We start from the raw sequence: 25786 nt of genomic DNA on the forward strand, positions 1-25786 counted from the left end.
ATCACAGGCAGGACAGGCAAGACAGGCAGGAGAGCTCAGGTAGTGGGTAGACGAACGTGCAAAGTCTAAGAGGAAACACACAGGGCCCTAGTTTCGTGGCGCAGCGCAGGGCGGCGCAGGGTGGCGCAGCCGGCGCAATGCAAGTTTCGACCCGCGCAGCCTTGCGCACCGTCAGTTTGGTGGATCGCCTGCGCCAAGATGGGTGTGGCGGCGCAGCAGGGGGAGGCGTCACAGATTCAGCTTGGCGTAGCGGAAGTTTGGTGGCAAAAAGCCTCGCCGAGACTGCGCTGAAAGCTCGCCAGCTCCAACCTGGTCTACTTTCGGCGCAAGGCGTAAATAAAGTCCATTCATTCAATGCGAATCACAGCTGGCGGAGTGGAAGTTTGGCTGACTGCGCACAGTGCGCACACGTCACCGAGACCTCACAGGCAGGTTTCCACAGTTCCAGGCACATTTAAATGCAATAAATAATCACAACAAACACTATTTAATGCAACTAATTGAATCAACATGTGAATTTATATCTATATAGATTGTCCCGTCACATCTGACGTCAGATCAAAGGCGGATGGCACGCGTAACGGAAACTCAGCCTCTCGGACCAAAACATCTCCCTCTCTCTCTCCTGTTTTTTATAATATCGGCATTGTTATTATTATGATACGCGCGCACAGCGCGTGATGCGTGTGGTGGGAGCGGCGGCGCTGCTTCTGTCATCGGGTTGTCATGTGACGGAACTTGCACTGAACCTCCCCTAACGCATTAAAGGAGAGGAGAGGAGCTCATTTGATTGGTGAAGATCTGAATCGGCTGTATTAATCCCAGTCCACGCCTCGTCTCCTCCTCGTCTCCTCCTCGTCTCCTACTCACGCCTTCTTCTCCTCCCTCTTTCCCACTTGCGCCGGTGGGCGAGACGGGAGGTGTGCCTGCGCGAGCCTGCGCGGTGCACGAAACTTGCAAAGTCCAGGCGGACACACCCCGTCGGCGCGCGCAGGTGCGCTGAAAGCTGACTGCGCCTGGTCTACGAAACTAGGGCCCACAGACTAAATACACCAGGGCTGATTTTCAGGGCTTTCAAGGGCTACATTTTTTCTGAAGAAAGGAAGGAAGCTGCTTTGTATCTTGTTGGTAAGTCTGAAACTAATTGCAGATACCGGGATTAGGCATTCGGTGAGTAGAGCTAGTTGTAATATTTAGTCTTGTCTAGATAGCTTGTTGTTTAAATTCTTGTGAAGCTGTTATACTGAGTGGGCAATTACCTAGTTTCAGCTATCTCAGCTGTAGACAATAGACTTGATTGGAGGGAGGAGCTTACCCTGCATATAAGGAGCAGCCAGTGAAACTTCTGTTCAACTACATTTTGTCTGAAGAAAGGAAGGAAGCTGCTTTGTATCTTGTTGGTAAGTCAGAAACGAATTGAAGATACTGGGTTTAGGCATACTGTGAGTAGAGCTAGTTGTAACATTTAGTCTTGGCTAGATAGCTTGTTGTTTAAATTCTTGTGAAGCTGTTCATACTGAGGGCAATTACCTAGTTTCAGCCAGCTCAGCTGTAGTCAATAGACTTGATTGGAGGGAGGGGCTTACCCTGCATGAGGTAAACCAAGCACTTAAGAGACAGCGTCAGCTGCAGCGACCAATGGAACCAGTATTGGAAGAGCCAGGAAAAAGGGAGACATTTATATAAATTACAAGGAGTAGTAGGAGAGATGGGATGTTATGGAGACAATAGAACAGAACAGGTAATAATGAGCAGATTAAGAATAGGACATACTAAACTGAACAGCACACTTAATATAATAGGGAAGCATGCAAATGGTCTGTGTAATTGTGGGGAGAGGGAAACAGTAGAACATGTGGTGATAGCATGTCCTGGATATGAAAGGGAGAGGGAGATGATGACTAGAGGGTTGCGGAAGGTAGGAGTGGGGGAAATAAATTTGAACAGTATTATAGAATGTGGAAAATCGAGGGAAGGGAGGAGAATCATCTTGAGATACCTAGTATCAACTGGATTAATTAAAAGGATGTAGAAGAAGAGGAACGGGAGAAGTAAAGTCCAGCAGATGGCGGTGCCGACTGCCATTAAACTCCAAAGAAGAAGAAGAAGAAGAAGTCAGCTGCAGCGTCAGGACAGCCGAATGAAGACAGTAGAACAAAGACAAGGGAGTCTATCTATGGGAGTCTGTGGGAAGACTGTCGACAAAGACAAGGAAGTCATCTATGGGAGTCTGTGGGAAGACTGTCGAACAAAGACAAGGGAGTCGATCCGGGGAGTCTGTGGGAAGACTGTTGAACAAAGACAAGGGAGTCTATCTGTGGGAAGACTGTCCAACAAAGACAAGGGAGTCTATCTGTGGGAGTCCACTTAGGAAGTCATAACAACTCAACCACCACCCATCGCAGCCATGTGTCCTATCCCAGTCAGGACATCAAACCGGAGGCTTCTCCAGAGGTTTCTCCCCTCGACCCATCTAATCTCTGCTACCCATCATTTTCAGGGCTCCAGACTAACTTTATGCATTGGTAGCACTGGTGCGCCTAACTTTTTTTTTTAGGTGCACCAGCACAAAATTTAGGTGCACCCACATTTTTCATTGCGTCGCCTTTAACGCCAAAAAGTCACCTTTTTATCGCTCTCCTCCTACATAATGACACCCCCTTATGGCCTAGGTTAACTGCAGCACCATCAGCACCCAGAGCAACCGTTTTCTCCAGCCAATCTGAACACTGATGCCCAAGCGCAGCAAATGCTTGCTTTGTGGCAGCATAAATTCCTCAAGAATAAAAAGATCATACAGGTCACTAACCTATAGATTGCAAATGGAAAACTGTTTATGTGATCTTAGCCTAGCCTACTTATATTTTACTTAGGTTATTCATTTTTAATAATAATATTAGGAATAGGCTACTATACAATTTCCTATTCATGATCTCTCATGCTGTAATGTGGGCCTTCAAACACTGTGCGTGTCCATGCTCCACCTCGACATGTCCAATTAACATGTTGACCGGCCTCCCTTTCCACAAAATGCGGCAGTAGACAATAACGCACTCCTTCGTAGAGACGTCTGTGTCGCCGTCATGAATGACGTGTACATGGCATTTCCAACCACCGCAGCTGTTTTGTCCTTCAGTGTGTCTGCATTTTTTTCATCAGAATCATTTCTGACTTAAATTTAGTGAACGGCAACTCCTCCTTTGCAATATTATATATTTAATTTTATAATCATTTCAGATTCCTCAGAGGACCTGATTGATACAGCCTGACGCTGAAATGCAGCTGGGAGAGCTTTATTAACACACTTATCACGGCATGTAGTATGCTTTTTGGACATATTGCGCTTTTTCAACGTCTCGATGCGAAATGTTGTTGACTCCTCCACAAACGCACTATTACCGGCCAAATTCTGACCGCACTCCCGACAATAAATGCAGTGCATTGAGTCCCTTTCTTTATCGTACATCAGCCAGGGAAATTGCTTCAACCAGTCCTGTCTGAAGGCATATTTTTGGGCTTTTTAATTAGTCTCGGGGAGAGGCTTTCTGCCTCTCTTCACTTTCAAAGAAAATCGAAGCGCTCAGCACTCATTGTCGAATCGCTCAGGAGTACCTGCTCAGCTCGCTCGCATTTTTTGAACTGACACAATTTACAGCAGTGAAAAGGACCACAGCCAATCAGAGGCAAGGACCCGCCCGAGCTCTGTCTCTTATTTGTTTAGACCACGATGCCATCAGGAGAACACAAAGAGATGCTGCGCTTATGATTTTTTTTTTCACCTGAGCAGCGTTAGGTGCACCAGTGCGACCTACAATTTTTTTCAGTCGCACTCATAAAAATTTTGGTCGCATATGCGTTCAAAATGGTCGCACTCTGGAGCCCTGATTCTCCACCAGTATGGAACTTGAAATACTAGGGGGGCTATGGAACTGCCAGTCTGCAGTCAAGAAGGCGGACACCATTTCAGCGTATGCCTCCCTGCAGACTCACCACTTCCTGGCCCTTACAGAGACCTGGATCACCTCAGAAAACACTGCCACTCCAGCTGCCCTCTCAACTGCCTACTCATTTTCACACTCCCTAAGACCAACAGGTCGAGGAGGAGGAACTGGACCTCTTATCTTACACAGGTGGTCCTACCAGGTGCTTCCCCTGGACCACCTACCCCTATCTGCACTTGAATTCTATGCCAACCCACACTAGACACTGCTGACATCCAAAACTACAGACCTGTATCTCTTCTTTCATTCCTCTCTAAAACCCTGGAACGTGCCACCTACAAACACCTGACATCCTATCTCTCACAGAACAACCTCCTTGACCCTAATCAATCAGGTTTCAGGACTGCTCACTCCACTGAGACGGCCCTCCTCACAGTGACTGAGTGCCCGTGAGACGCCAGAGCCTCATCCAACTCCTCCGTTCTCATTCTCCTCGACCTATCTGCTGTATTCGGCACAGTCAACCACCAAATCCTCCTCTCCACCCTGGCTGAACTTGGCATCACTGACTCTGCTCTAACCTGGTTCACATCATACCTGACAAATTGCACCTTTCAGGTCACCTGGAATGGCTCTATGTCCAAACCCTGCTCTCTGGAAACGGGTGTCCCTCAAGGCTCAGTACTGGGGCTGCTTCTGTTCTCATGATACACTGGATCACTAGGCGCTGTAATCATATCACATTGATTCTCCTACCATTGTTACGTAGATAACACCCAGCTATTCCTCTCTTTTCCCCCAACCTCCGACACTCACATTGCAACTTGCATCTCGGAATGTCTGGCAGACATCTCCGCCTGGACAACTGTGCATCACCTCAAGCTTAACCTGCATAAAACCGAACTCCTCTTCATTCCGGGGAAAGACTGCCCTCGCATGGACCTGTCGGTCACTGTCAAGGACATCACAGTATTGCCTTTGTCAATTGCCAGGAACCTGGGTGTAATCCTCGATGACCAACTATCCTGCACCCCCAACATCACTGCTATGGCCCGATCCTGCAGATTTTCCCTCTACAATATCCGCAGGATTCGGACTTTTGTCACAAAGGATGCAACACAACTCCCGCCTTGACTACTGCAACTCTCTCCTGGCTGGACTCCCGGCCTCCGCGACTAAACCATTGCAGCGTATCCAGAACGCTGCAGCACGCCTTGACTTCAATCTACCCAAATTCTCCCATGTGACCCCCCTCCTCCGTGACCTCCACTGGCTCCCCGTTGCAGCACGCATCCAATTCAAGACGATGGCACTGGCCTTCAAGGCCATCAATGGAACGGCACCCATCTGCCTTCAAACACTGGTCAAACCACAAGCCCCGACGCGAGCACTTCGCTCCTCTACTTCAGCTGGCCGGCTGGTACCCCCATCGCTGAAATCAAACAAACGTCGCTCAGCAAAGTCCAGACTCTTCTCTGTTCTGGCGCCTCAGTGGTGAAACGAACTCCCGACCAATGTCAGGACAGCAGAGTGTTTCACTCGTGTTGTCATGACTGTGGGTTTTGTAGTGTTGGTTTCCTGTTTTATTGTGAAGTCCTTCTGTCTTGTCTTGTCACGTGCTTTACTTCCTGTCTTGGTTTCCCTCCTTTTTGCTGTCTCCCAGCTGTGTCTCATTGTCTCGTCAGCCTTGCCTCTTGTTCTCCCCACTCATCATAGCCTGCCCTTGTGTTTCCATACCTGTCTGTCGTTGAACCTAATCAACCCTTGTGTCTGTGTGTTTCCTTTCTGTCTTTGCTTGGTTGTCTGTTTATCCCTGATGTGTGTCCACCACCTGATCTGTCCTGCCTATGCCCTGGGGCCTGTACTACGAAGCAGGATTTGGGCTTAGCGAGGTAACTTAAGCGTTAACTCTGGGTTTTCCGTCCTACGACGCTGGTTCACGTCTTACCGGGGTGGATCACCATGGTTACTTACACTGCAGAGTAGGGCTGGGCGATATGACCTCAAATCAATATCACGATATATTGAGGAACTCACCTCGATAACAATAAATGAACGATAAGTAACCCCCCCCCCCCCCCCCCCCCCCCGCGCCTAAAAAAATGCCAATTTAAAGGACTGTAAAACTACACTGTAGTTAAGATTTATATTATTTATTTGGTAGTATAAAATAACAAAGTATTAAAAATACAGTCTCTATAAACAAATTCAAAATATGGAGTTGTCAAGTAATCAGGTTCTCTATAACGGGAGAAACAAGTTTACATTTCACATTTTTCTGATCGACATCGTCCTCGCTGAACCCAAAATGTTGCCAAACAATCGATGACGCATTTCTTTTGGGAACGAGGTGCTCTTCCTCCTCGACCAGATTTATTTCGGCTGCCGCGGCAGCAGCCGCTTCATCGTTTAAACCGGCGGGCTCCATTTTCGTCTCAAGGTGCGTGTCCACAGGGGCGATTTTAAACGCGTGTGGACGCGCCGCTTCCCAGTATTGCACGCTTGGTGGGCTGCCACTAGAGGATGATTGACAGGCGCTCTCCTTTAAACAACACATTTTTGCGAGCGTTCGCGAGCGTTCCCGAGGCGGCGAGTCGAGCCCGGCGCCTCTGATTAGCATAAAGTAGATTCGACTTCAACTTTAGGCAAATGAGGAGCGGCCAACTCGCGCGCCGTCTCTCGACATTCGCCGCGACGCTACCAGAATGCATTGCACAGCTTTTCACATAGACAATGAATGGGACGCGGGGAAACACCGCTGCCTGTGGACACGCACCTTCACCCACACTTTCCCTTCTTGATACAGACTGGATGGGGTGGAGTCACGTGACTGCACGCGCTGTATACGTAGTACAGTACAGCCGAGCGTCTTAAAGGGACATGAACATACTGGTAGCCTACCTACACACACAGCCAAACAAGAAAAAAAGTTTTTTTTAAAACCGAATATACCTACATGGGCAAAATGACGTCGGTTGTCGTCGTAAATTTCGGTATCGGTACATTTTCGGTGTATCGCCCACCCCTACTGCAGAGCTAACCTGCTCCGGAGCAGGTCATGTTCCTGATAAGAGATCAACATGGAGAAAAACACCGCCTACTGACCAATCAGCTCTCTTGGTGTGCGGATTAAAAAAAAAAGAAGCTCTGTGGAACGTGGATCGGGTCTCTTAGGAGAACTTGAGTGGCTGGAAAATGTAGTATTGTGGCTGACTGCGAGTGTTCTGCCTCCGGGTGTTCTGTAACCAAGGACGAAATTTTGATTTCAGAGGTGGGGGGGACACAAGTATTTTTAATAAAAATCTAACTCTTTCAATTCACTGTGTTTTCTAGTAGTTCTTCTAGTTTTCTATTGCTAATTTTAAGTTTACTGTTCCCTTTTTGGTTTGACTGGTTGTAAAGCATGTAGCACAACATTATCACCCAGTGATGTTGCTAGGTACGCGTCCTGCGTCCCTGACGCATTAAAATCTGAAAGGACGCACTAAACTCACTATCCATGCGTCCCGGGGACGCACCTCATTTTTCCCATGAAAAACGATACATTGTGAACATTAAACAACTCGTGTTTAATCACAGTAACTGGCAAAAGAAACCTTGTTGTTAGCAGACTGGACAGCGCTGTTTCAACCCTCTGCGCATCCACTCGGCGCAGATGTGATCCCCTGTACAAAGTATCGCGACATGCTAATTTAGCCGCTATCAAAACAACTAGCCTGTCACCGCTGATTTAATTTCAACAATTAAAAATATGAACTTCATAGTAAATAAACCCACGTTTCCACTGCTCGATGCTGTGCTCATTCGTGTACACCAAAAACATATCTGCATCATTTCATTTTTCTCAAAAGACTTTCCACTGTGTTAGTTATGTTTCATTTTTGAGCTAATCAGGGATGTGATTCTTCCGGATAAATCCGGAAATCCGGCTTTTCGGCAAGGCACGGGTCATAATGACCGCTCACGCTGTCAACGGTTTTTGTGCCTCTGATTCATGTCTTCGTGTCACTCCGCAAGTAGTGCGCGTTGTCGCGGTGGAACTTCATTCAAAGCAGAGCAAACCAAAGTCTCCGCTGTGCTTCCCGACCACGGTCTAGAAGCTGAAGCAGGAGCGGTTAACTATGGAAATGAGGAGAACATGACTCGCCCTGCCTCGTCGGCATGCAAACAGTAATCAGGAGTAAATGCTAAACGTCAGTGATAGACTCGGGTGCTGAGCTCTCACCCAGCGCGTGTGGCCAAGCTTTCTCCCCCTTCTCCACCTCACATGAGATGGGGAGAGAAGTCCCCCCCTCCCAGGTGAGCTGCTTCTCCAAAATAAACCAATAGCGAAGCCCGTTAGAGGGCGTAGCACGTACGAAATAGAATCTATTTAGAGTACAAATTAATAAGAGTAATTATTGTAATGTAAACATTATCAAATTTGATCTTTTTTTTCTGCTTGCTGAGCCTGAACATTGATTACCATCTCCCAAAATGCAGTGGAAGACTGTAATAATAATAGATAATAAATAAACTACTATTAGGTGATTTCTGTCATCTTGTTTTGTCTTGTACAGGCTTTAGGGATGAGCTGGTCTTTTGTGCAATTTCTATATGCCTATTGTCTTTAACCTGCTGATACAATGCATTGGTAAATAATAAATATTTAAGTTAAACAAATCTTACAATTTTCTAGTAGTCCAGATTGATGCATTTAATTGTTAAAATTGACAACATTTTCTTCCAGGGGACCCCCCCTAGTTGTACCCAGTTTTCTCATTAATGTAATGTTCTACATTATTTTCCTGCTTTTTTATTCTTTGCCGATCACATCCCTGGCTAATACAGTAGCTAAATACACTAAAAGTTTCACAGTGATTGACTCAGTTCATTTGATTTAGTTGATGTTCAGATGAGAAGATTTTGGTGACAATTCATTTATTGACTCTGTCATGGTGATGAAAATGTTTTGTTCATTTGTTAAAATCAGCACTTTTATTGAAATTTTATTTTGGTACTACAGACCATAGAGACACCATTTTGTTTTGATTTGAATTTTAGTAATTTATTTTGGTGCTATTTATGTTGCTACAAAAATGCTGTTTGATTTGAATGTCATATGTCATGCCACTGTGACAGTTGTTTTGCAATAAACTTTTCAGATTTGGAATTTTATTTGTTTAATTTCAGATACATTTTGAACATACATGTTCAATGAATATATCCGTTTATTATAACCATATCATACCACCATCAAAGGAGTTTAACACTCAATAAAATTTAAGAAATAGAATAATATAAGAAAGAATTCCTTTTTTTTTAACTGGGGAGTCGGGACCCATTGAATTTCCCAGGGACCCACTCAACTCACCACCTGTGGGTCCCGGGGACTCATTACATTGAAAACCTATCAACATCACTGATCACCCAATTCTAATCCAAAAGTAATAACAACAATAATAATACATTTTATTTATCAGATTATTGAGAGCTTTGTAAATGATGAGGAGAATCTTGAAGTGGATATGCTGCTTTATTGGGAGCCAGTGAAAGTGTTGCAGGATGGGTGTAACGCATTTCTTTGAGTAATTTACACTTTGACTTCTAAAGAAGTCTCTTATGTCCACTTTTTTTTTTTTAGACATCCTCGCTGCGTCTAATGACCAAACACACGCACGCACGCACGCACGCACGCACGCACATGGACTCTGATAATACAATCCTTCTAGCTGACGTGAACCAGGCAGAACAAACTCCCAACTTAGAGTAGTGGACTCCTGACCGCAGACTCGCAGTCGGTGTGCAAGCAAGATGGAGTGACAGCGGGGACGGCCAATCACACAAGAAACGGCAGAGCCAATCGAGGAGCTTGTGGGCGGTCTAAACTAAGGGAAACAGGCTTCTATGGCAAGCCGTTTTAAAATTTAATCGAACCACACTCCTATCTGTAATTATATTTTAGATATCCATAATAGCATTTCTCCTAGTCAAAATGTAATTATCCACAATGGCATTCTTCCTAGGACAAATGACGTCACTTTTGCCATTCATGTGTATTGGGCTTTCAATTTCAGATATCCACAATAACATTCTGGATATCTAGAATGAACATTCTGGATATCTGCAATTGAATTCTTACTAGGAAAAACTCCCATTTCAGATATCTTCAATCCAATTGTTACTAGTCAGAATTTTCATTTCAGATAATGGCGTCCTGTCTACCTGTCAACAGATATCAACAATACATTTGTGGATATCTGCAATTGTATTGTTCCTAGTCATAATTCTAATTGTAGATATCTGAAATTACATTTCTACTAGTCATAATGCGAATTGTGAATATCCATAATGACATTTCTACTAGTCACAATGTATTTTGGATATTCAAAATTACATTCTGGATATCTGGAATAGCTTTTCATTTTGGATATCTGAAATGAAAATTGTGGATAGGAAGAATGTCATTGTGGATATCTGAAATGTTCTTTTTGACTAGGAAGAATTGAATTACAGATATCTGCAATACATATCCAGTCTAGCTATTAAATGTTAAAACGGCTTGCCATAGGCTTCAGTTTGAGCGGCCGTTTACCGCTTGGTCCTAGTGCTTGACGCGTCTCTGTTTACTATAGCGTAACATTGTGTTTGGACCGTAAAAAGTGCAGGGGACATGTCCCCTGTGTCCCCTCCCCAAATTACGTCCGTGTCTGTATCCAAGTGTTCTGAATCCAATTGTTGTCCTGCATCGACATCTGTGCATATTGTATCCTGTGATATTCTTTTCATCCATATCTTATTTTTGGAAATTGGTATTAAGCATAGATGGGATCGTGTTCCACTGATCGTTTTGGCTGAGGCGTAACGTCTCTCCAATTCGTACGTTTCCTCGTGTTTCTTATCTTATATCTTTTGCACTAACAAAGAAGAATGTAATGTTCTTAATGTTTTCTTTTGCCCATTGAAACATCTCCATTGGTGTCAGAATATGGTTTGCATCAGTGGCCTGCAGACTAATAAGGGATAAGGGGTTAATCTTTAATTTTCAGGAAATTAATGGCCAGCAGTCTTAATATTTAATAGTTTGCCATGACTGAGCATAATACTAATAAGTTATTTCCACTATTTTCATGCTTCATCATCACTAAATTCTCCCTGATCTACATTCCAAAAAAAAGTCCAAAATGGTGCATTTTGAAGAATAAAATTCATATGATGGAGCTTCATAGTCAAAGGTTTTATTTCATCAAAAGAAAGAACAAATATGTATCTTTATCTGGTATAAATCCGATTAGGATCATCAAGTGCCCACATGGTCATTTCGGGGTCCAAATATGGGGTTCCAAAAGAGTCACCTCTGCCCAAAAGGGTTTTTGGACCCCCATAAAACCCCCACCAGCGGTATCATACACTTCAAATTCATTTTGGCAAGTGCAAAGTTCCCAAATATAAGAAAATAATCCTGTTTAGAATAAATATAACACCGTGTAAGGAATGTTGATTCTGCCTTCAGAATTGTGTAGTACAAACTACAATGAACTAACAGACCAATTTTCAGGAAGTCTTCTATCACTATTAGAACAGAAGTTATGACCCTCCAAAAATGCCAACAAATGAAATGCAAAATTCCAATGTGTCGAAAAGGGGCGTGGCACTTGAAATTCGAATGGACGCCACGGGCAAACCGTTTGAGATATTGACCTACAACTTCAGATTCCCTTGTTTGGTGACATAAGGCATATTATCACCGCTTTTCAGCAAAATCTGAGAGGTACCATGTACATGGGTGGCTGAGTTGGCATGTGTTGGGGATGTAGCAGGAGCAGATTTGGTTATCAACAGCTAATTATTAATGTCAATATGATTATCGGTATTAATAATTATATTTAATATATTATTATTATATAATCATGAATAAATGGGGCACCACTCTGGGATCAGGGAAAAGATAACCTAAAACTGTATTCAGTCTCAATATAAAAGATTTTATACTCACAAGCCAAGGATCGTGATCATTGGCATAGAAGCATAAAAACAATCTAACAATTAAAAAGGCGTGAAATTCAAGCACTAGCCTTCACAACCTGCTGTTATCCAGTGACACATACACAACAAGCACAAGAGACCGCTAGTTATAATATAATCAGTAATAATGATCACAATCAATAACACTGCAATTAACAAAGCCTTATTACCTAACTACCTAACACACAAAGCTAAACTAAACAAAGGGAAAGACACACGTGGAGTGCGTGTGTGTGTGTGTTTGTGTGTGTGTGTGCGTGCGTGTGTTTAGAGAGAGAGAGAGAGAGAGATATGGCCGGGCGCGACCACCAGATGGAGCTATCCCTCACAGCGTTCAGGGGCGGAGCCACTGACGTCCAATAGGATCGCGAGAGAGAGAGAGAGCGAGCGAGAGATGGTCGGGTACAGCCACAGGATGGAGCTATCTTCTTAGCGTCCGGAGCCGGAAACAGCTGGCGGAGGACACGTGTGGGGGGCGATGTATGTGTGTTAGCGGGACACAAACAAAGAAAGGGGGAGAATGCGCGCGCAATATTCTAAGGCTCAGGAGGACTGGCGTTCATTCAGCGTCACCGCAGTCTTTTAACTGATAGTAGACGCTTACTGGGCTCGCGAATATGGCTGAGGTTAGTCAAAAACACCGTTACAGAAATCAACCCAGCGGCATGGGTACACAAGCAGCATTCAAATACAACACGGAAAGCAACGGGCTCGGCGGTCCGTGATCAATACTTAAAACACGTTAACAAGAATTACAAGCATATCCTACACTATCAAACTTATGTCTCTGCCCAGACTGATAGCCTCTTACTGGTGTCGTTGCGCAAGCTGCGAGTCCGTCCTGGCGATGACGGCGTTCCTTACCGCGGCGGCGGTAGTTTGTGGGCCCCGGCGTCAGCGGGGGACGTGATGAGTCTGCTAAGTCCAGACGAGAACGGAGCGTGTTTCCTCTCGTTGATCAAACTCGGATAAAGAAAACAGTTCGTGTTTCTTTCTTCCGTGGGCGACAATATGATCGCGGCTTGGCGATTTAGTCAGCTTACTTCATTCAGACAGGAGCTGGTAGCTGGAATGCAGGAACCGGCTTGGTTCCTCTTGTTGCAGGAGAACACAGAAATAATCGCGCGGTCGTGGCGATCTCTCAGGATCAGGAAAACGGGGAGAAGACTGTGGCCTAGGACAAAGGAAACGCTTCAGACGTTATTAGTTGGTCTCCTGTGGCAGCGGTATGCTGCGGTGGAGAAGACCACCTCCTGTTGGTGGAGAGAGCTGGAAGCGGAAAATGTTCTTAAGATGGCGCTGGTTTATATAGTTCACGGCTGCTGCCGGGGACCCCCTGGGGTACCTACGGTTGTCAGCCAATAGGGCACCAGTTGTGTGACGTTGCACTTCGCACCTAGGTGAGAAGTGAAACTAAAATGGGGGTGTAGTTTTTAATTCCCTTTGTCCCTTTGTTCTGACCGCATGTGTAGGCTTTTGTAGGCCGCATTGTGTAGTCCTACTGGTGAGGTCCCAACACATGGAATGACCCATATTAGAGATACAGATTATCATCGGAGGGAATGACTTATCTGTGTCAGCGTACAGCCTCCTGACCACTTTAAATTATGTTTTATATTTATTTTATTTGCTCCCAAGTCCGTTTTACACCGCCGGGATTGCAGCTGAAAGAATTCGGCTGATATTGTCATACACCACGTTATAAGAATACATCTAAGCAACATATTCATTATTTTAAAGTTATATTTTTGGGCCTTTTATTGCGGAAGGACATCATAAGATTTAAAGGGACAAGAGAGAGCGACGACATGATTCTAGAAGACATGATCTGGCTCTGACAGCCTCTGGAGGCAGGATTCCTGCAAACATTAAAGATAGAGGAAGGACTCAGGCTCTGTACCTGGCTCTGACAGCCTCTGTAGGCAGGATTCCAGGAACCAGGTGCTCCAGAGGAGATATGAAGAACCCATCGTGGATATGGCAGTCAATGTGCTCCTCTGTCTGGACACAAAGGCACAAACTCATGTGTGAGAGTACAAATAAGTTACACGAGTGAGAAGTGGAGAGAGAACAGAAGGGAGTACCTTGTTGATGTGAACTGGATAGTCCTTTGGCACCAGAGACCTGCACCTCTCTCGGTTTCCAATGATCTTACGGAACTCAAAGATTCTGTAAAGAACAACAAGGAAGAACATATTGGTTTAACATCAGATCAGATCAATTTGTTTCATCACTGATTCCACAGCAGCACCTGAATGGGCTAGACTATGTAATCTCCAATCTATATCATCATAAATTGTCAAAATTTGATAGTGACCTAAGAAAGAACTATTTTTTAAGACACAACCACGTTATTTCAAATATCATGTGTGTGTGATTACAGTGGAACAGATTCTGGACATATACGCAGAGAAAAACTGACTGTATAGCCACACTTCCACATTATGCTTGAAATATGAAGAATATTGAAACATGATGATAAACCTATATTTTAATTCTTAAAACGTCTTCCAGAAACTGTCTTACCCCAGACCACTAATGGTGCTGAGACAAACCCTCGATTTACTACATGGCCTGGATAAACCCGCAGAGAAGGGCTGAGAAGCTTGTTTTATGACCCCACCTTTCTTGTTTGGAGTATGGCTGGGTGTCATTTGAATTCAATTCAATTTTCAATTCAATTTTATTCATAGTGTCAAATCACAACAGAAGTCATCTCAGGACACTTAACACATTGAGCAGGACTAGAATACGCTCAAAATTTCAAGAGTCAACACAATTTCAAAGTCCCAACAACACCCAGGGGCAAGCGTTACAGCGACAGTGGCGAGAAAACACTGCCTTAATAGGCTTTTGAAAATGTTTGATACCAATATGATATCTTAAATATGAAAACAAACTTTTGTTACTTTGTTCTGTTATGACCCTATGTCATTATTGCATTGTATTTGCTGCAGCTCTCTCCTCATTCTGATTCTCGACTGTTGGAGGTTTATTCATTGTACTGTATCTTGTAAAATCTAGCAATTTGTACATTGCTCAAAAAAATTAAGGGAACACTTAAAGAGACAGTGTGTAGGAATTACTCCCATCTGGTGGTGAAATTGTATTTTGCATTCAAACGAATAGTGCTCTCTAGCGCATCGCTTTGTTGCAACTACATTAGCCGTTATGTACCAAGAAGCCCTGACAACATGTCGTCCAACACCACTTCACCAGTATTCTTTGCAGTATTCGTGGAGAATATCTTGGATATTCTCCCCGTGTAAGCGTGGGTTCTCTCCGGGTTCTCCGGCTTCCTCCCACAGTCCAAAGACATGCAGGAACGGGATGGGTTCATTGATGACTCTAAATTGCCCTGTGATGGAGTGGTTACCTGTCTGTCTCTACATGTCAGCCCTGTGATAGACTGGTTACCTGTCTGTCTCTACATGTGATAGACTGGTTCACCCAATGTCAGCTGGAATCGGCTCCAGCCCAACTGCAACCCTGAACACAGAATAAGCGGTAGAAAATGGATGGATGGAACACTGACTGCAAGAGGTCGTGTCCGGGTTGTCCACTACGGGTGGATGAAAATGCTAGGTAGAAGTCGCTCTCCAGGAGCTCCAGGGGGACAGGAGGACGTGAGCGTAGCGGTCCCTGGGACTAATGCATCACAGGCGGATGAAAGTCAGTAAAAGTGGCTGTTCGCCCCGCGGGAGAGCCGGACCCTGCCCGTCCGGAAGATGTGATCTCCTTTCATTCAAGCTGGCTCTGAACAAAATCACGTTTAGGCGTCATGTCGCTCCTGAGGACTTACCCGTCCATATACAAATACTTCTTATGAGGATAAATGTGATTATTGGCAGAGGTAATTATACAGTTTTAGACCTATTTATGAATGAAGATATTGATTTTAGCTAATAAATTACTTAAAATATTACACACTTTCTCTTTTATCACACATCAGATTTCAAATGATTCAAGTTGAAAATCGTTACAGATGCACATTGTATAGTTTATTGAGAATAAACTGACATCCATTCCAGGTGTCTTCAGACGTTCTTTCATTATACTTTAGAGTGCGTTGTGTTCGAGGGATGTGTGGCTGGAGAAAGATTAGTCGACCAGGGGGGTCGCCAGACAAGCCCATTGTATGGAGTGTCACCAGCCACTCGGTGTGATGTAGCATAAAACAATGACCCCTTGATCAAACAACTGGAGACACCTGGGGCCTGTACTACGAATCAGCTCTCTTGGTGCGCGGATAAAAAAAAGAAAGGTGGATCCTTAGAGGGTCTCTTAGGAGAACTAGAGTGTTCAGAGACCGGCAAACCCTTTTGTCCGTCTGAAGATGTTTTATACGAGAGATACAGATTCTCATCGGAGGGCATGACTTATCTGTGTCAGCGTACAGCCTACTGAACACTTTGAATTATGTTTTTTATATTTATTTGATTTGCTCCCAAGTCCGTTTTACACCACCGGGATTGCAGCTGAAAAAAATAGGCTGATATTGTCATCCACCACGTTATAAGAATACATCTAAGCAACATATTCATTATTTTAAAGTTATATTTTTTGGCATTTTATTGCGGAAGGACATCATAAGATTTAAAGAGACGAGAGAGAGCGACGACATGATTTAAAAGTGGACCGCAGGGCAGATTCGAACCCGGGACCGCTGCAGGGAGCCTCGGTACATGGGGCAGTAACTCTACCACTGAGCTATCAGCGCACTTAACGTACCCATTCAATCAGTCAGATCTAGTAGTGTCCTTATAATGGGGCAGTCATATTATACTACTGCTAATACTATTAATACGACTTACAAATTCACACAGTCGGTGAGTTTTTGCCAGCTGTCCTTCCTGCATTTATCAGATGAAACTGTTGCCTTTGGCTGTATTATATTAACTTCTTCGTATTTCTGAAAGATAATGATTAGCTCCTCGTACGTGAAATATGCCGCTCCGCTGCCGAAGACTGATCCATGTATGTGATTGGTCAAATGCAGCAAACGCCGCCTCTTTCATGTGCACGCGCTCATAGCTGGACAGGTAAACCCTGGGTTGACTTAGCGAGTTGATAACCAGCTTCGTGTGACCGCTTATATCCGCTTGCCTTTGTTAGGGTTACTTAAGCTGGATCTCTGAAAGATACCCTGGGTATGTTGAACTCGCCTTGTAGTACAGGCCCCTGGAATGGTGGCTGCAGGATGCCAGACATGTATGACAATTCAAATGCATTATAACTACTGAGAGAGACAGTAACCCTTCAGTCAATCCACTGTCACGCTCTGGATGTCATATGCTCACAAGCATTAAATATCTTCAGAGGTTTGGATATTATGTCTACTGGTATTTCATTGCCAAACTGCACTAGACTAAACTGATAATTCAGCTGCAACGACAGCAGTCGGCTAGTGTTAGCAGGGGATTAGCTGTGAAGTGCGCAAGCCGAGACACAATAGCGTTTGTGAAAAAATTGATTTTTGAAAGTTATGAATCAATTTCTTCGTAGCAGTTCAATTCAGGAACTAAACTTGTGACAATAACTCTGGCGTTCCAGTTACCAGTTGACCTTTAAGGTGGACCAGCACTATTCTCCTTGAAGTGACAAGCTGCTGCTCTTAGTCTCCTATCTTTAATATTTATTTTAACTGATTAAACTGTTAATTTAATAAATATCCCCATCAGGAAACAAAGTTGAATGTTAAAATATTAGCAAGAGCATCATGTTTAATATTTTTTACTTTGTTGTATTGTAAGTACTCATATAGTTACTCAGTATCAGCAAGTACTAGGATTTAAGCTTTTGTACTTGGAAAAAAAGTGGTATTGGTGCATCCCTACCAAATATCCATTCAGAAATTAATAATCATTTGCGGGAGCTCCTGCAAGGTTTCCCTAATTTTTATGCAATAAATGCCTTAGATTAATAATTCACCCTCTCTTTGTGTTCAAATTGTCAAGTCTTTTAAATATAGAGCACACAAAAATTTGCCTGCTGCACCTCAGACCGAAGCCGACCGCCAATATGTGGGCCTGGACTCATTCTGGGGGTAACACGGAAATGCCAAAGTGATCTTATGTCGCCAGATTAACAAAATGATATGTGACCATTTGTAGTTGCAGTATTTGCGAGTCATTTAATACATCTCATGGACAACAAAATGCGATACATCAAATATATTCCAGACACCGCCCACCCGTACAGCATGAGCAATGATATACTGATCATATAAAAACTGTTTTGTGGGTAGTTTGAAGTTTAACCCGTAAGAGTTCCTTAAAAAAACTTACACTCGTGTCCCTAAGTACAAAAAATGTCACCTTCCCAAAAAGTGCTGTAAAAACATGCTAAATTGATATTTTTTTCCACTTTAAACGAGTCAGTCTTATAAATCTACACTCAACAAAAATATAAACGCAACACTTTTGTTTTTGCTCCCATTTTTCATGAGATGGACTTAAAGAATTAAAATTCATTCCAGATACACAATATTACCATTTCTCTCAAACATTGTTCACAAATCTGTCTAAATGTGTGATAGTGAGCACTTCTGCTTTGCTGAGATAATCCATCCCACCTCACAGGTGTGCCACATCAAGATGCTGATCTGACATCATGATTAGTGCACAGGTATACCTTATACTGCCCACAATAAAAGGCCACTCTGAAATGTGCAGTTTTGTCTCACAGCAAAATGCCACAGATGCCACAAGCATTGAGGGAGCGTGCAATTGGCATGCTGACAGCAGGAATGTCAACCAGATCTGTTGCTCGTGCATTGAATGTTCATTTCTCCACCATAAGCCGTCTCCAAAGGCGTTTCAGAGAATATGGCAGTACATCCAACCGGCCTCACAACCGCAGACCACGTGTAACCACACCAGCCCAGGACCTCCACATCCAGCAGGTTCACCTCCAAGATCGTCTGAGACCAGCCACTCAGACAGCTGCTGAAACAATTGGTTTGCATAACCAAACAATTTCTGCACAAACTGTCAGAAACCGTCTCAGGGAAGCTCAACTGCATGCTCCTCGTCCTCATCGGGGTCTTGACCTGACTCCAGCTCGTCGCCGTAACAGACTTGAGTGGGCAAATGCTCACATTCGATGGCGTCTGGCACGTTGGAGAGGTGTTCTCTTCACGGATGAATCTCGGTTTACATTGTTCAGGGCAGATGGCAGACAGCGTGTGTGGCGTTGTGTGGGTGAGCGCTTTGCTGATGTCAATGTTGTGGATCGAGTGGCCCATGGTGGTGGTGGGGTTATGGTATGGGCAGGCATCTGTTATGGACGAAGAACACAGGTGCATTTTATTGATGGCATTTTGAATGCACAGAGATACCGTGATGAGATCCTGAGGCCCATTGCTGTGCCATACATCCATGAACATCACCTCATGTTTCAGCAAGATAATGCACGGTCCCATGTTGCAAGGATCTGTACACAATTCTTGGAAGCTGAAAATGTCCCAGTTCTTGCATGGCCAGCATACTCACCGGACATGTCACCCATTGAGCATGTTTGGGATGTGCTTGACCGGCGTATACGACAGCGTTTACCAGTTCCCACTAATATCCAGCAACTTCGCACAGCCATTGAAGAGGAGTGGACCAACATTCCACAGGCCACAATTGACAATCTGATAAACTCTATGCGAAGAAGATGTGTTGCACTGCATGAGGCAAATGGTGGTCACACCAGATACTGACTGGTTCTGAGTCCCCAGACCCCCAATAAAGCAAAAAAATGCACATTTCAGGGTGGCCTTTTATTGTGGACAGTCTAAGGCACACCTGTGCACTAATCATGATGTCAGATCAGCATCTTGATGTGGCACACCTGTGAGGTGGGATGGATTATCTCAGCAAAGCAGAAGGGCTCACTATCACACATTTAGACTGATTTGTGAACAATGTTTGAGAGAAATGGTAATATTGTGTATCTGGAATGAATTTTAGATCTTTAAGTCCATCTCATGAAAAATGGGAGCAAAAACAAGTGTTGCGTTTATATTTTTGTTGAGTGTACTTCAGCCTGAAATATACATACCAAATATGAATTATATTTTGAGGATTTTAACCCTTTAAAGGCCAATATGTTTACATAACTTCACAGTTTTTTTATTGAAAAAAACACAAAAACTAAAATAATTTCCATAAAATAAATTTCAAGTAGTAATTGATTAGTATTATTATTAGGCCCTGAGATGGGTCAATGATTGGCAGCAACATTGATTTTGATGCATTGTTATTTTTTCTACAGTGTCAGATTTAAAAAAAACTTACACTCGTGTCCCTAAGTACAGAAAATGTCACCTTCCCAAAAAGTGCTGTAAAAACATGCTAAATTAATATTTTTTCCATTTTAAACAAGTCAGTCTTATAAAACTACCTCTGCCTGCCTGTCTGTCTGCACACGTTACGTGCACAGTTGTGCACGCGCACGTTCACTGAATGATCGCGCTAAAGAATTTAAACAAAGCAGATATGAAGCGGTCGATAGTAGATTATTTTAAGAAGAAAAATGTGTCGGAGGAGGAAACAAATGAGGCTGTTGTTGGTGCTGGAGAAGGGTTAGCAGAGGAAGCAAAAATAATCTCAGATTCTTCTTCTGAAGAGGACAGTGACAGGTTGGCGAAAGAGGCGGGGGGCAGTGGGGAGAAAAAAAAAGTATTCTTTTCAACAAAAATGGCTTGCGCAGTTCCCGTGGTTGCGTTATGAGGGACAAACCATGGTGTGTGTGTACTAGAGCATGACACGGGAGTGGATTTTCACTCCCGTCCCATCCCACTCCCAGAGAAAAAATCCCATCCCATCCCAATCCCGGGCCGGAGTAAAAAAAAAAATCCCATCCCGTCCCACTCCTGTAGAATGACTCCCGCTCCCATCCCGCTCCCACTCAAAATTACTCCCACTCCCATCCAACTCCGTTTTTTTTTTTTTTTTTCATCACATTCAACTCGCATGAATCTATGCAATATTTGCGACTTCCCAATAAAGTCAGTTAATCTCACCGACGGATCATTGTGTCGGACTTTAATCTGTAGCTCTCGCTTCCCGGCTTCATCGCCTCTACCTCCCTCCGCGCATTTAACTTCCGGTAGTGGCCAGCCCGGCCGGAAGTCAAAGCACTGTTGGATGTGTAGTTGTGTAGTGAACTATACATGCCAGATATGAATTATATTTTGAGGATTTTAACCTTTTAAAGGCCAATATGTTTACATAACTACCCGTTTTTATCGAAACCCCCCCCCCAAAAAAGTAAAATAATTTCCATAAAATAAATTTCAAGTAGTAATTGATTAGTATTATTATTAGGCCCTGAGATGGGTCAATGATTGGCAGCAACATTGATTTTGATGCATTGTTATTTTTTCTACAGTGTCAGATTTAAAAAAAACTTACACTCGTGTCCCTAAGTACAGAAAATGTCACCTTCCCAAAAAGTGCTGTAAAAACATGCTAAATTAATATTTTTTCCATTTTAAACAAGTCAGTCTTATAAAACTACCTCTGCCTGCCTGTCTGTCTGCACTACGTTACGGAGAACCCGGAGAGAACCCACGCGGGTTCTCTCCGGGTTCTCCGGCTTCCTCCCACAGTCCAAAGACATGCAGGATGGGGATAGGTTAATTGGTGACTCTAAATTGCCCGTAGGTGTGAATGTGAGTGTGAATGGTTGTCTGTCTCTACATGTCGGCCCTGCGATAGACTGGCGTCCTGTCCAGGGTGTACCCTGCCTTCGCCCAATGACAGCTGGGATCGGCTCCAGCCCCCCCACGACCCTGAATACAGGATAAGCGGTAGACAATGGATGGATGGATAGTAATTGATTACTATTATTATTATTAGGCCCTGAGATGGGTCAATTATTCATTTTTTGACCGGTAAACACCTGCCAAAATGAGTAGCCCCACATAAACCTGCAGTTCCACCAGGTAAACATCTCGCCAGTCTCGGATTGAGCTTCTCCCATGCTGGTTTGTCAGGTCAACAATATGCTGCAGGATTTCCTCTGTCAGCAGCAGCTTAAAACTATGCCACCGCCGGAATCACTGACCCGGCCACTGTGTCAAAACTGCTGGGATGTAGCAGATGTAGCGGAGCATCGCAGAGTTCGTTGGAGACCAAATAATTCTTCCAGTTTTTGAAGTCCATCCTGCCCCAACTTCATCCATCTCCCATCCACTCTTATCTTCCCGATGAGTCTTCCGATGAGTCGGAGTTGGACTCCAGCTGGTCTCGTACCTCTGAGGCCTCCTCCATGTCAGCCTCAGAGTCCTCGGAGGAGGATGAGGAGCCATCCTCGCACTCGGAGTGCATGATAATGTCCAGAGCCTCCTGTGTGCTGTAATGTCTGTCTGCCATCTCCAAAATGACTACTCCTGCACTACTGCTCATACTTTTGACAATGGCTGCAGTGCACCTGCATAAACAACCTGAGTGAGAACCAATTTTGTTTTGGTTCTTGTGCTACTCATTGTTTTTATTATTTAATAAGTTTAGAATGCAGAGTGTGGCTTCTAAGAGAAAACAATTCATGAAGACGGACACACACTCTCTCTCTCTCTCTCACACACACACACACACACCCACACACACACAAACACACACACACACACACACACACACACACACACACACACACACACCATTATCCAACATCAAAGATGACACACACACGCTTGCAGAAAACAGTAAAAAGAGTGACATTTTGAGACATGCTTAAAATGGGGAAAAAGTAGCGCCACCTGGTGGACATATATAAAACTGTTAAATGAAAAGCCAGTAGTCCAAAAGGAAATATTAACAGAAAGCAATGCATTAGTTATGTTGAGATAAATGTGGGATAAAAAAAGCCATTTTCAATGGTTTTCAATGGGGCATTTTTTGACACTAGGAACAAATGTGTCGGTTTTTGTGTAGCGTAGCCATTTTAGGCTAATTTAACAAACTGAGATGAAAATTCCAAAATGTTTCAAAAATGAATATCTTCTGGAAAATGTGAGCTATATTAATTTAAAACAGACAAAATGGCATGAAAATAAAAAAACAGAATGGCACAAAATGTCCCCAGGAACTCTTAAGGGAGACATATGAGGAATATCGTTATTCTTATGTCTATGAAGGAGCAAAAGTAAGGATGTATTTTTTTTAATCATACAGCTGAGACCAAAATTTTACTTTGTTTGATAAACATTGGCCCTGGATGAGAGTACAGACCAGACCTCGGATATGCTGGTGGGACTACATCTCCCAACTGTCCAAGGAGTACCAGGAAGAGTTGGTAGATACTGTTCCATTATATGTGATGAGAAGCTTCTCTATTCTCTTGATATTTCTAACTGTTCTTCTGTTTCATTCTTGTTTCCCCCCATACCTCTTGAGGTCTTCAGGCTTCCCCCATCCCCCAATGAAGAGTTTGGTGAGGAGCAGCCTTCTGTAAAATACATCCAGTCGGCTCACCCCCATGGACCAGCACCTGGCATCTACACAAAGAGACAGACACTCCATTCAGAGGGTGCAAACAATATGTCTTAGTTCACAGTCTAGTTCTGACTCCTCTCCATCAGCAGAGCTTCCAGTCTTCATCAGTGTATCAGTGTTTACTGACGTTCAAGTGGAAACAGTGTAAAAACAGACTGTTAAGTCTCTGTGTCTAGGGAACGTGTGTTGTTTATTTTATCTAAACTTACTGTATAACTCTAATAAAAGCCATTCAAAATTGCGCACCAATACCAAATTAAAAGTAGAGCTGACGGCGAGATGAGGAGGGCATAGCCATGGCAACGGGGACACAGTGTCCCCAATTATTACTTATCTAGAAAGCTGTCACCTGTTGGTAATTCATCATATTTATTGGTAATGTTTTGGAACGCCCTCTAGTAGACAGGAAGTAAAACAACCACATTGCAGATAATGGCATTGGCAACGTATAAGCCTGTGTAGTGTATTTAATATTAATAATAGGCTGGATTTGAGCATTAAATATTCAAATTTGAATATTAAAAGAAATATGGAATGAAATTTGAATAGTGCTATTGATGAACATTGACAGCTCTACTAGCCGGTAATATCAAGTTCTAATTTCAGTGCACAGCGACCTGAATAACAAGCACACTCTCTCAGCACAAGGAACACATGATCCCTCGGCTGCATCCCATTGGCCAAAAGTTCTCTGGCTGGCTCCGATTGCACTTTGTAACCAGGAAGCGGTGAGATAAAAAAGCTTGTTTGAGATACCGCTCAACATTGGTTTACTATTCACGATTCAATGTAGAGAAGAAGATCCCGTCAGAGAATGACTTCCCAACACTCCCAGTATAATTATGAGGTAGACGTACTGGGAGAAGCAGCTGTTGAGTCGTATCAGTACGAGCTGAAACTCACACAAGTCAAGTGTAACTTTCAGCCAGTTGGTTCCGCCCTCTGAGCTGTCAATAGCAATAAAGCCAAGAGAGCCCTTGGGCTGAATGTTATTACGCCTGGAAAAATAGTTCCTTACAAAAACTGAGTTTCTAACTAAATTTCAGCTAGGAGGAGGATTTTAACGACGAGGGGAGTTTTAACAAACCTGGACAAACATTTTCAGGAACATTCTGGAACGTTAATGGTCCTTTGACCCTTAAAAACCGAGACTCCTGCCCACGGCTTAATAATACTGTTGCTTATGAACTTTTGAACTGGTTATCTTATCCATATTCTTTAAAAAGACAGGGAAAGCAGGGATTCTTGGCTGGTTACGTGGTTATGCCATCATATTCTGCAGCATTGGTCCATCAAGGCAACTCATGTTGTTGCTTCCTCTGAGCCAATTAGCAATGGTTGTAGATGCTAAGGCCCGCCTCGCACATGCTGATTGGTTCAGAATTGAAATGTCCATGACGTCATGCACTCCACCAATCAACATCTCTTTTTAAATTTACAGAGGGAAACCAAGACGGAGGAAGTGTGTACTTGCTTGCATGGAAACACCTAAAAACAACAGATTCGAAGACAGAGCACAACACAAAGCAAAAAAAAGATGGCAAGAGGACAGTACAACAGAGGAAGCGCTGGAATTCATTTTTTCTAACGAGTTGCTAGGCGATGTGGTGGAATTGTGATTTGGACACTTAAAGCGAGGAGATACAGCCAGGGGATCGATCCGTTTCAAGACAAAAAGTGAATAACAATGCTTATATTTTATTGTGCAATATGGATATCATTTATTGCTTGCTATTTCTGATGCGTGATGCGACATGATGCGTCCAAGTTTTCTAATTCTGGCTGTAATTGTGTTGGTAAACAGTAAAAAACAAAACAAATTAGACACAAACAGAGAGTTAAAGAGCCACTAGATCAATGTATTTATTTACAGTAATATGGCAAGCAAAGCGTTTCATGTGTAGCTCCATCAGGCTTGCCCTTTTTGTAGTTTGCTATAGGGTCATTTACTTGAGCTTAGAAGTGTGTGTGAGAATATGAGGATGACATACCCACTGGAAAAATAAAAGCATTAAAAATTTAAGTTTGGCCACATTAATATTTTCTCTCTTTATCTTTTTTATTGGAGTCCAGATGATGAGAGGGGATGACCTGGCCACCGTCCCCGTCAGCATGCCTGCTGAGGCCGACTGTCCAGGAGGGTCCGGCTGCCACCATACCCTTCCTCCATACCAGCCTATATTTCTCACTCATTTTGTCTGTGAACATCATTTGCACTTTTTATATTTCGTTTGCACATTTGTAATTGATTCTCTCTCTTTGTATATAGTTTGTGAAGACAGTTTTCACTATTCCTGAGGTTCTGTCTTAACAGTTAAAAAAAAAAATCTTTACAGGCATTTTTTTTTTTCCATCTGG

The 25786-nt window shown here is 43.4% G+C and overlaps 1 protein-coding gene across 3 annotated transcripts in view; it reads right to left on the reverse strand.

Annotated features, from left to right (window-relative positions):
* The window catches only part of abhd18 (abhydrolase domain containing 18), an 85149-nt gene that overhangs the window by 58373 nt on the left and 990 nt on the right, over window positions 1-25786 (reverse strand). For all 3 annotated transcript variants that reach the window (XR_014597132.1, XM_084009564.1, XM_084009563.1), the window contains exons 2-4: window positions 23322-23430; window positions 14030-14114; window positions 13846-13946 (exon numbers count right to left, since the gene is read on the reverse strand). Coding sequence is in view for 2 of the 3 variants with exons in the window: in XM_084009564.1 (XP_083865690.1) it covers window positions 13846-13946; window positions 14030-14114; window positions 23322-23413 (278 nt within the window). In the remaining variant the exon portion in view is untranslated. The remainder of the gene's footprint in view (window positions 1-13845; window positions 13947-14029; window positions 14115-23321; window positions 23431-25786) is intronic.

Source organism: Eutrigla gurnardus (genome assembly GCF_963514095.1).
Source record: "Eutrigla gurnardus genome assembly, chromosome: 5".
In the NCBI taxonomy this organism is placed as follows: Eukaryota; Metazoa; Chordata; class Actinopteri; order Perciformes; family Triglidae; genus Eutrigla; species Eutrigla gurnardus.